Source organism: Orcinus orca, chromosome 7 (assembly GCF_937001465.1).
Source record: "Orcinus orca chromosome 7, mOrcOrc1.1, whole genome shotgun sequence".
Taxonomy (NCBI): domain Eukaryota; kingdom Metazoa; phylum Chordata; class Mammalia; order Artiodactyla; family Delphinidae; genus Orcinus; species Orcinus orca.
Window position 1 is genome coordinate 118,727,392 of NC_064565.1, and position 12,370 is coordinate 118,739,761.

Sequence of the window (12,370 nt, forward strand, 5' to 3'; positions counted from 1 at the left end):
ATTAGCTGTGTCGTCATGTATCACTTTGTCATGTATTCGACTGTCGGTTACTCGCCTTTGTTTCATCTCCAAGTGGCCTTTATCGATGGGGTCATTTGTAGAGACGTGGATGGATCTATAGACTGTCATACAGAGTGAAGTAAGGCAGAAAGACGAAAACAAATATCGTATATTAACACATATATGTGGAACCTAGAAAAATGGTACAGATGAACTGGTTTGCAGGGCAGAAACAGAGACACAGATGTAGAGAACAAATGTATGGACACCAAGGGGGGAAAGTGGCTGTGGTCGGGGGTGGTGGTGGGATGAATTGGGAGATTGGGATTGACATGTATACACTAATATGTATAAAATGGATAACTAATAAAAACCTGCTGTATAAAAAAATAAATTCAAAAATTCAAAAAACCCCCAAAACTTCATTAGCCTGAAGTCCCGACTCTGATTTCAGAGGGTGACTGAATTCTTGTTGCTATTAAGGATGTGTCAGGAAATATAACACCCTAAAAGTGCACCCAAAAGGTTTAAGTGCGCCAACTCTCTTGGTCTTTTTAACTTGAAATATTAGCTGTGTTTCACGAGAATCAGATTTAAAAGACGCTGAGTACATAGATTAGAAAACGATTTGGTTGCAAACCCCAGTTTTTTTATACACTCAAATATCAGATAAAGGGATTTTAAATGGCCTAAGAAACTGGGAACTTTGCACCCATTTTAGTTTTTGTGCACAAATCCCAGTACTTGCATGACTCAAAATGCACAGTTTCGTCCCCGTTTTCCAAATTGGGGCTGGCGCCACCGGCAGAGAAATAAAATGTTACTTTTAAATTCAAACCAACGTAGTTTAACACATCAAAGGGTGTATTTTAAACAGGAATATTAAGTGCATTTTAAAATTAAACTTCAAGCCTTATATATTTATTTAAGCCATATAATATTACCCTTTCAACATTGCTTAAAATACTTAGTATGAGTGAGGAACTGAATGGGAAATTTTTCATTTTGTAACTGTAACCTTCCAGTGCTTTTCCTTTTTCCTGTAAGCTCTGTAACCAACCGTAAAAAACAAGCAAGGAAACAAAACAAAAAAGGAGACAGCTGGAGGAGCTTCAACTTTGACTGGATATCTGACGACTTTAAGGAACGGTCCATTTTTGAAGCAGGATGTGGTATATTGTGTCCTGTTTAAGAAAACAGTCCCTATCTTCGAGGGATGTCTACTGAAATATATACAGGTGGGAGATGTGCTGTCGGGGTTTGCTTCCAAGTCGCCCTGTTCGGGGGGAGAGGTGCAGCCTACACGGATGTGGGAGTGTTTGTAGTGAATGAATAGGTGGGGGACACATAGGGTCTCAGTACTCTTCTTCCTGCTGCTCTCTATTTGGCCAAACTTCTGATCCAATCCATGCTGGTGGGAGTGAAAATCAGTAAACCGCTTTGGGGAGTGACTGTTCTGATTTAACAGAGCTGATACCATGCAGGGCCAGCAACTCCTCTTGTAGAGACAGCCCCCATCGATACCCAGTGCAGTGTAATTTGTGGAGGAGAAAAGCCAGCGGCAGCTTACATGCCTGTCACGTCAAGAGGGCTGGGTTGTGCATGTGGGGGACAGTCATGTAACGAAATAGCACATGGCCCTTGTAATGAATGCCCTAGAGGTGTGTACACAGAGGAGTTGAGTCCCAATAACACACTATGGGATGAAAAAGGCATTTACAGTAAATACTTGCACCATATGCACTAACTTCTACTTTTATGGAGATAAAATTATGCAGCGAAGATGCAAAAACTTGGACAAGATGTCCATACACCAGTTTCAGGGAAGCGTTTACCCTGGGGAGGGAAGGGAAGGGAAAGGAAGGGAAGGGAAGGGAAGAGCATACTGGGCTGACCTTCATCCTCCATGTCTATTTGTGACGTTTATGGCAAAATGTGACCATGTGCCACATGTGACGTGTGTTGTTTTCTCTCCTCAATGTGGTTGAGGTATTTAATACTTTCAAAAGGCAAAAAATATCAGTGCTTTATAACACATTAAAAAATAATTTTCAGATGAAATGATCCAAAAGATATGTTACAAAAAACCTACAGTGTGATAAAACTGAAGAAAAGCTGCCCTCAGGAATCTCCTTGCCCTAGAGCTGGAAACACTTTTTCAAGGTTTCTTTTCATTTGCGTCTGTTTTAAAAAAGAGAATTCCTGTTAGAATAAGATCCTCTCATTTGGGGTAAATTAATAAATATATCCTCATAAAAATCAACTTAAGCATGAAAAGGCTCAAGTTACATTGGAGCTTCCTGTCTCTTCACATTGCCTGCATCAGTCAGCTATTGCGGCAATGATACTGCATAACAAATACCCCCAACTCATTGACTCCAACTCCTAGTTTCTTGCCTGGGGCAGCTCTGCTTGTGTCTGGAGGTGGCTGTGCTCCACAGGCCTCACCCTGGGGCTCAGGCAAGGGGGTCAGAGGCCCCTGGGTATTGCAGGCTGTTCCCAGAAAGCAGACCCTGGGTGGAGTCTGGTGAGCACTGTGCTTTTCAAATCGTGTCCTTGGGGTAAACAGCTGAGAAAGGAGAGGAAGGGAACAGGACTTGACAGAGGGAGAGTCCAGCTGGGGGGCAGGCTGACCCCACCAGGAGTAGCTAGGGGGGCCCCTGAGTTGGGCCAAGGGGGCTGGACCCTTAACCCCCCCCACCCCCATTATTAGTCAGTGGACGTGGGGGCCTGGGAAGGGGTGTGACCACCGGGGAAGTACGGTGGTCACCTGGGGGTGGCAGTGTTGCTGGGGGCCGTGTTTGCTGACTCACGGCCTCAGGCTGTGGGGAGGCCGGGCCTCTGGTCCCTTCCCTTTGGCCTCGTTCACCTACGAGGTCATTTCCAGACCAGGATTTTGGGGAGAAAATAGTGCAAGGACTTGAATTATTGGACATTTAAGTGAAGACACTCCTGTAGGCCATCTGTACGGGTGGAGGGTGACAGGGCTGCAGATGGGCTGGGTCCCAGGAGCCACCCCCCGGGGTCCCCGGCACAGAGCCAGCGAGGATGAGAGCACACGGCAGAAACCACAGGTGGGAGGGAAATTAATGCTCTTTATTTACACCACAAAAGTGACAAGTCGTATGATGAGGTACAAACACTGGACTCCGGGTGAAGTGGAGTCGGCCGTCAGGGGAGGACACCTCAGTCGATGAAAATCCACCCACAGAGAAGGAAACAAGAATGAGAAAACCAAGAACAAAACCTCCAACTCCACTGAGCAAAGGAAAGAACCACTGGGAGGTCCAGACGATCAGAGAACTGATTAAGTTACAGATGAGACGGGTCTCTGCTACCAGTGCGGCGCCTGCATTCGCGCGAACAGGCGTCGGGTGGGACAGGAAGTCGTCACCACTGCGTTTTCCACGACACCGTGAGGAGCTCTTGGGTGAATAGGGCCAACCCCCTCCTGTAGACATAGGGTGACATGCTTGTCACTCTCGTAAATTGGAAAATAGCGCCTCCACTGTGGAGCACACACACCAAAACAACAACAAAAACAAACAGAAACTGTCTGCTTTCTTTTTCCTTCAATAGGAGGCTTTTAATCACGTCAAAGACAGAGTGAGCTGAGCTGGGAAAGCTCTGCTTCATCACAAGGAAGAAATGGTTTCCTCTCGATGCAAAGTACGATTTGAAACCACAGTGCAGCACAGTTCACGACTGCTGAGTTTAAAGTGAAATCTTAGCCATAGGTGATCTAAAAGTCAGGAAAAGTCGGCACAGCTGTGCGGAAACGGCCGCTGGGGCCTCGGGTTCCCCAGCAGAACCGACGGCCACCAGGGCTGGGGGTGGGGGGGCGGCGCTCGCCTTGCCCTGAGCAAGGAGAGAAGGGAAGAAACCAAACAGAACAAATCCCTCTAAATCAACCCGAGGGAGACAGGCAGTTCGCTTTGAATTCTGCGTAGTTTCCCTAAAACACTGTTTCCACATAAATACAATAAACTCTATTATTGGTATGTCACAAGTGCTAGATAAACTTTTTTCTTAATATGACAAATGTTTAAGTAGTTCTTTTTATTTTTCTTACATTAAAAAGTACAATTTCTTAAGAATAAGTTCAATAAGATGCAAACGTTCCCCCCTCCCTCACTCTCCTTCAAGGTTTTGTTTCATTTTACAGAAAAATTCCCATCTTTTGTGTCTGCAAATGTCATGGGAGGGGAACAAAAAGGCATTTCTCTTCTTCCCCAAGCTGCCGCGTTTGGCGTGCAAAATCCGTATACGATACAAAGACATGCCGCTCGTAACAGCCCATGCAACCTCGGTGTAGGAAACTTAAAAAAATATATTCATATGTATTTATATATATATTTATATATGTATCAATACCCATAAAACACGTGGGCCCAAAAGTCTACAAAAAGAAGAATGGAATGAACGCATGGCTGTGACCAGGAGAGAAGGAATGTTCTGATCGAAAATTAAAAACAAGGAATTCCATTGCAATGCTGCAAAAATCAGACCCGTACAAAACGGTCCTTCCTCTGGAAACAAACTTTGAAAAGAAGTAAAGAAAAACCCAAACACTTTGACAAAGTGGCCCTTCAGAACCGGAGGGGCGGCCAGTCCCAGGGGCTCGGGTGCAGCCCAGGGACGGCCGCCTGCTGGTGGGGCTTGGGCGCCGCGTGGCGCAGCTGGAAGGCCCAAAGGCAGGGTGACACCACGAGTCCCGGGGCATCACGGGGTTTCCCACAAAGGGATATAAAGTGCTCACTTGCTGACCCCCGGCCAGTGCCCCCAAGGCCTCTGCAAAGGAACAAAAAGGCCAGAGGTCCAGGGACCACAGAGGGAAGGTGTGAGGGGCCCTTTCTGAGGCGGTGGGCCTGCGGGCACCCCAGGTGGGCCCTCCGCCATCTGCCCTGGACGGCTGGCCGTCGAGAAGGGCTGTGTCTTTAAAGAAAAGAAAAGGCTACACGGTACTGCTTTAAGCACGCCTGTGAAGCTGGAGTGAGCTGACAAATGACAACGTTCCCCCTACCGGGCCTTCCGCAGAGGAGGTCCCTGTTGAATGAGATTAGAAGTAAATCCCCCCAAAGATAACTTGGCCACCAGGGTCCGTGTTACCCACCACCTGTAAAGAATGCCAGATGAGGTGTTCCTCCCCAGGAGCCACGGCTGGCAGGAAGTGGGCAGGCAGCGGGGAGGGGGGTCCCCGAAGTAAAAGGGGGCCGAGAAGCCCAGAAAAGCCGGCCGGCTGGGCCCTGCCACCACTGTGGCCGCTGGGTGGATCCAGCTGCCCGCACACTCCAGCACCCCCTGCCAGCTTGGGCCTCAGGGCAAAAGGCCAGGAGGGGAGAGAACATCAGACGTGTCCCAAGGCCTTCCTGTCCCGCTCTCCACCACCGTCCCAAGTCTGACCAACAGCAGCCGGTGGTGACCAAGCCAGTCCAAGAAGCTGGATTCTCTTGGTCCAAGTCCGGCTGCGTCAGAGCCTCTTTCAGAAGCTACCCTGTAAACGTTGCCAAACTTGAGACTTGGCTGGGGGCCCCCGGCTGCGGGCAAGCTGTTCTGCACTCCCTCGACTCAGAACCTGACGGACACTTTGGAATGACACTTGGTGGCTTCAGGTGCTGGAAAATAAGTTACCAGTGAAAAGTGACTTTCAGTTACTGTCAAAAGAGAAAAAGAGCAAAGGCTGGCTGTCCCGGTCAGGAGTCTGCCGTCCCTGCGGGCCCAGGCTCCCTGCAGCCACAGGCTCCGAGCTCCAGGCCTCCCGGCCGGGGCCCTACCATGCGGCTGCAGCAGAAGAACCCAGAGAGGGTGCCGGGGCCCCCAGCCCCACACGTTGCTGACGTGCTTACAAGGTCTTTGGAAAAGTGAAATGAAAATTCTATCCTGACCATGTGGTCAGAGAAGTTTAAACAAAAGCTTTGAGAATGCTGACGGCCCATGGTGTCTCGCAAGCCCCCCCAAGTCAGCGCTGCGATGACTCCCGCCCCCTCCCGGGCCCACAATGCGCAGACGGCAAGAAGGGCCCTGCACTCTATGTCCAGCCGAGGGACGGGACCAGGGGAGCAGACCTCAGACCCTGCTGCACATTTGGTGCTCACTCTGAAAATAAACTCTGTGCTCACTGTACAAAAATAAACAGAATGAAAATAATAAAGAAAGAAAACACCTTCCAAAGTTAAAAAAAAATGTACAAGCAAAAATTCAGAAAGGAAGAAGTTTAGATGTTATTACCATTCAGAAAACCGCTAAATGGTGAGAAAAAATGTAAAATTCACAAAACAATGCTTATTTAGGATCTTTTTGTGAAAAATTCATACAAAATCAACAGCAAATTTATATTCTTTGCTATAAAAACTCATTAGGTACACATGTGCATGGAGGCTTGGAGTGGGAAGGGGCTGGGTCAGAAAATAATTAAAATGAAAGTACAATCTTGCAGGGTAGTTGCCCCGTGGCGAATGTGTGATTGAAAGCTCTCCAATCTGGAGTTCAGAAATACATGAGCTTCAAACTAGATCCCTTTCCATAAGCACCTTGATAGCTAATTCACAAGTCGTTCATTCGCCAGGGACCTTTACAATTTGCATTTATTATATATATATACTTTTTCTATAAATGCATTATAAATATTTTATCAAGATTTCATAAGAATCAAGTTTCTTAGCTTGGAATACATTGGAATATATATTATACATATATATATTTATTTATACCTAAAATTTAAGCAATACTTCATGCTACTTGCTTTTAATAAAAAGCATTCCGATCGTAACACTGAAAGTGTGCCTAGGACATGCTTCACAACCAAATGGAGATGCTCAATTGTTATATGATGTACGAGAAAAGAACACTTTGGATTCATTTAAAATTTGTTGGACTTCAAAACCCCCAACAGTATTTGCCACTTTTTTGGAACTACCTCCATTTTTCAACAGCAATAAAATGAAACAGGGTGGCAGGACCTCAGCCCTCCGGAGCTGCTGGCCACGGCCGGGCTGCTTGCGGAGGGCCCGGCCAGCACGCACTGGCCTCTGGTCCCACCGGCCACAGGGAACTGTCCCACCGACTCCTGCTGTTTATTTTTTCTTAAGGCATTGTTCCTCAGACTTCAGAAAACCCAGCCACAAAAATCCATCAGAGCAATAAAAAGAAAGGCACAAACGCGCGTCTTCCACCGGCTTTGAGAAACCGAAGCCAGCTCCCGCGGGCTCACGTTTCTGTCTCGTCCAGTTTCTCTCCTTAAACGCTCGCCCACTCTGTGCCCCACCCCACTGTGCACCGCGGTGTTCGGAGGCCGGCCAGGGCCATGGCGACTTTCTCTTCAAAAGAAATAAGCTACAGGATGAGTTGAGTGGTTTACACGGAGACTGTGGAATTGTGGGGAATCACCAAACCGAGAGCACCAGTTTTAATCAAGTTTGCTTTGTGTCGTGAGAGCTTTGATTTCCATTTTCTTTTTCTCGTGTCGGCTAGATCAGCAGCTCTGCCCCGAGCCACCACAGGCTTCCTTCCTCTGCGGCTTCCCTGGGGAGCCCAGAGCGCCTGTTTCCGCGTGTCCCTGTGTCCGCGCGTCCCGGCGTCTGTCCGGGTCCTGGCAGGCAGAGGGCCGCCCGCTGCCGCCGGCCCCGCCGCACCTGCGGGCTCGGAGAAGGCCGTGGCAGGACGCAGGGCGACAGCAACTTTTCTCGGCGGAGCTTCAAGACGGAGACAAACGAACAAGAGAACCGCAGCCTCGGGCGCACCTACAGGGGGGGCTCCTCTTCCATGGGCTCCTCGTCGGGCCTGTGGGGCGGCCCCGGGGAGGGGGGAGGGGGGAGGGGGAGGGGGGGAGGGGGAGGGGGAGGGGGAGGGGGGAGGGGGGGGGAGGGGGAGGGGGAGGGGGGAGGGGGAGGGGGAGGGGGAGGGGGGAGGGGGAGGGGGGAGGGGGGAGGGGGGAGGGGGAGGGGGGAGGGGAGGGAGGGGGAGGGGGGAGGGGAGGGAGGGGGAGGGGGGAGGGGAGGGAGGGGGAGGGGGGAGGGGAGGGAGGGGGAGGGGGGAGGGGAGGGAGGGGGAGGGGGAGGGGAGGGAAGGGGTGCAGGTGCATGGCAGTGGAGGAGAGAAGAGCAGATGGTGGGTGGGCGGAGATCCCCTCCCATGAGGGCTGCTGCCACCCCGCTGCCCCACCCTCGACTCCTAGCTACCCCCGCCACGGTAAGTGTTCTGGGTCCAGATGCCCTTCGAGTGTTTCTGAGGGTCTTGCGCTCTGGAGAGAGGTGGCCATGCCGTCCGGTCCTGGGCTAGGGTGGGGACACCTGCCCGCCCTCCCTCCTTCCCTCCCGGCCCTGCTGAGCGTGGCAGGGCATAGGGGAGAAACCACGTGCATCTGATGGCGCCCAGGAGCAAAGACCTGGGGGGTCCGCAGACCACGTCAGCGCTCACGGCAGGGCGGTGCCCACGCTCACCTCTTCTCGGGGGCCTTCACGCCCACAGACAGCGAGGCCATGGCAGTGACAGTCTCGGCCTCTTCGTTCTCGCACTTCTGGGCCTCAACCAGAGAGTAGCTGGCGGTGGAGGCGAGCCTCTGCAGGGAGCGCCAGTACTGGCCTGCGGGAGGGCACGGTTACTCGCCTACGGGGCCGGCCAGCAGCCTCCCGCGCCGAGGGGCTCAAGCAGAACCCGTCACTGGCGACTTTAAAGCACCACTCTCTCCAGAGACGGAAGCCAGGGAATCACCTGGTTACAAACTCACAGAGGCTGGGACTCTTCGGAAAAGCTTCTGCGTGGCCCGCAGACCCAAGCCCTCCAGAGGCAGCACGTCTGGGATGGGGGGCGGCCTCCCAGGAGGGCCCCTCCCTCGGGGTGCTGTGGGGCACTTCCCAACTCCCACCTGGAGCCACCGAGATGACGGGGGTGGGGGGGCAGTGCTGGGAGGGCCGGGGGGTCCAGGCAGCCTCTCTCCCCATCGGGGAGGCTGGGGGGGAATGACCCCGAGGCCCGGAGCTTGAGGCCGCAGCAGGGAAACCCTGGCTTCCACCCACCCACACGGACAGTCTGATGACTGGGTCACCCTGAAGACCCAGGACAAGCAGCTGTGTGATGAGGGCAGGGCGGGAGTCCCTGCTGTGCGCCGGCCTCCTGGGCCCCCGGGCCGGCTGGGAAGGGGGCTGCACCCGGGGCTGGGTCTCTGCGGGCTGAGCGTCTCTGAGCTATGGGGTGGGATCCTCTGGTCTAGGGGTAGAGGCCAGACCCGAGGACACAGGCTCACATGCAAGGCCCAGCCCCGCCAGCTGGGGACCAGAGCAAGTGACCTCACAGACTCCTTGAGCCTCAGTTCTTTCACCCCCTAAAGCAGAGCCGATGACATGACTGTAGCAGGTTGTGGGGAAATGAATGGGGATAAAACGAAGAGTCTCTGCCAGCTCGTTGCATTCTAGCTGAACGTAAGTCCCTGTCATGTCGGCCTGGGGAAGCAGCTGGCAGTGAGACAGGGGTGGGAGATGGGGCCACGGAGTCCTCCCTCCTCCCTTGGGTCTCTCCCCCAGGAGGGACTCCCAGCTGAGCACCGGACCAGGCCACTTACTGTGGATTTCAATGACCTTCTCCATCGACCGGACAGCGTTCGCATTGGGTCTCTGCTGTAAAACCTTTTCTGGGAGAGGATCAAGCTGGAGAAAAAAAGAAGAATACATACTGAATTAATATCAGTATAATCCCCGTGTGTGTTAAGATGGGATGTCCAGAGTCAGCGTCTTTCTAAAGTGTACTTGCTACTGAGCAAACAAAACAGCTTTAAGAGGCCAAATGTGGTTTTGGCATTTATTACAGAAATTTTTTACAAAAATAGATTTATTTTCCTTAAGGTATTTTTCTTAGGAGGCTATCAGGTATATTTGTGGGTTCCTCTGTGAGCAGAACGACGGATGGTGTCCACAAGTGCCTGGTACAGAAAGGCAGCAACTTGGCCTCCACTGTTGACACCACAGCATAACGTCAGGGGAGGCATTATTACTTTTTGGAAATATCAGTTTCATATCCCCTATAAATAAGGGTTTTACTAATAGTGCTTGAATATCCCCCATTCAGGGTTTTCTTCCAGTAATGGGGAAAAAGGTAAGCGGAAGGGAGCGCGCAGCATCTCAGCGAGGGAACCCATGCTCTGAGTTCCTCCGCAAGTCCCGCAGCAGATGTTGTCAGGAGGCACGCACGCGCCCGCCCGTCAGCAGCCACAGAACCGCCCAAAACGTGGGATGAAATAGCTCACAAATACGGGAACAGTGTAAACAAGCAGACAAGCCTACAGAACTGGGGGAGACCTGCTGGGTTCTGGGACAAAGCTGGGAATGCCCGGGGAGGTCAGATAACGGGGGACAGGTCCTGGGTTGTGCACGCCTGGCCGTGATGACCACCGCCCCGCCAAGGATGAGTGGACAGAGCGGGCGCGCACGGACCACAGGCCCCATCAGTGCTCGAGGGACGCGTGTATCCCCAAGCCAGGCCGCCAGTTAGCGCTGCCAGTTCACTTCTAGGAAGCATGGATTCCCAATCACAAAAATCACAAGACACACAAGTAAGCGAGCATGAACTTGGGTCAGGAAGAACAGACAAGGTCTCTAATACCTCTCTCCAATAAAAGGAACCAGGGTCCTTGGAGAAATGGCTTGCTCCAGGGCTGGGGCGGGGAAGATGCAGGGTGAGCCTGGAGCACCCTGAACGCAGAGGGTAGGGAAAGACGCGCTCAAAGACAAAACAGCGGGCGTGTCAAAGGGACACACGCGGGGCCAAGGGGAAATGAAGTACGTACAGGTATTGAATTATATCTCAGAATGTAAAATTAATATCCACTAGTCCATACTGGTGTGATAAGTGACTGAGTAAACAAATAAACAGTGAGAAGAGATGCACCTTCCTTAAGAGGGATTCCAAATAACTTATGTGCACACCCTGTCTCTGCGAGGTGGAGCCTGCCACCTGCCACCCTGCCCCCCCTGTCCGAGCTGAGCTGTGTGATGTCCATCGAAGAGTCCACGTGGGAAGAGGATACACGGAAACTCGCTGCAGACGCCTGACCAGCACACTCTAACTCAGCGCCCACGTCAGCTCCAGCGGAGGTGAACCACATGGACGGCACCACGTGGATTGGAAGGGCGCCCGACCACGGGGTCTTCCTCCTCCAGCCCCTCGCTCCAGTCCAGTCACGAGGGAGAGAATCAGACATTCTACGAAACACCTGGCCAGCCTGCCTCCAAGAATAACAGAAGATTGAGAAACTGTCATGGCCCAAAGGGGACTAAGGAGAAGGACCCTGAAACAGAAAAAGGGGAAAATGAGTGAAAGCTTCCTCCGTCCTGGAGTTTACTTAACGGTAATGTGCCAGGGTTGGTTTCTCAGCTGTGAGAAACGCCCCATGCTGAGTAAGACCGCAATAACAGAGGGAATTATTCGAGGGGTCTGCAGGGACACGTGTGCAGCTCTGCAACTTTCCCGTAAATCTGAAAGTATCCCCAAGTGGAAATTTTTTAAAAAAATGAAGATTTAGATCCTCCAAGACTTTAATTATTGAAATGATCAGCTTTAAACTATAAAGTAAGCACGTTTAATATATTAAAAATAAAAATAAGATACTACTGAATGGTGAAAGGACCAGAGATCACTGAAACTGAAACGGAATATTTGAGAGAAAGCCAAATGGAACTTCTAGAAATGAAAACATAATTTCCTAGAAATTAGGAACACAGTGAGACGAGCTGGAGAGAAAACTGGTAACCTGGAAGCAACAGCTGAAGAAATGACCCTGAGCGGGGCCCAGAGACAAGGGACAGAGGAGGTCAATGTCCCCACGAGACTGGGGGGTGGGTAACGGACGGTGCCGACGGCCGAGGATTTTCCGTGACTAATAGAGGCATCATCCTCAGTTGCATGTAAAACACAGACGGCTGGACAGGACGTGACACATGACAATGGAATCCAGCCTTACGCTATTTGCCAAAGGACATACCTGGGACATTGGAAGAAGGCTAAAAACCACACATCAGGCACACCCGATAAAGAGAGGCCGGTGCAGCACCTTACATGTTTGGTACAACACACTTAAGGAAAAAAACCACAACCGGACATAAAGAAGGTCACTACACGATGATAAAAATGTCAACTCATCAAAAGCAGACAATGATTTAAAATTTGTATATATTTAGTAAAACTGCTTTCAAATGTATGAAGTGAAAATGGACAGAACTAAAAGGAGAGACGGATAGACGTACCATCCTAGTAGGAGATTTTGACACGTCTTTCTTAGATCACGCAGACAAGCGGACAAAAATCAATAGGGAAAACCAAAACATGAACAGCACAGTTAGCAAGGGTGGTTTCATGGGAATAAATGGAACACTCTGTAAAA

At 51.1% G+C, this 12,370-nt stretch overlaps 1 protein-coding gene across 4 annotated transcripts in view; it reads right to left on the minus strand.

Annotated features, from left to right (window-relative positions):
- Positions 1-3,075: 3,075 nt before the first annotated feature.
- Positions 3,076-12,370, minus strand: part of HDAC4 (histone deacetylase 4) — a 287,137-nt gene continuing 277,842 nt past the window's right edge. For all 4 annotated transcript variants that reach the window (XM_049711988.1, XM_049711989.1, XM_049711987.1 and 1 more), the window contains 3 exons: positions 9,557-9,641; positions 8,439-8,580; positions 3,076-7,779 (listed from right to left, as the gene is read on the minus strand). In XM_049711988.1, coding sequence (XP_049567945.1) covers positions 7,740-7,779; positions 8,439-8,580; positions 9,557-9,641 — 267 coding nt within the window. In that variant the 3' untranslated portion in view covers positions 3,076-7,739. The remainder of the gene's footprint in view (positions 7,780-8,438; positions 8,581-9,556; positions 9,642-12,370) is intronic.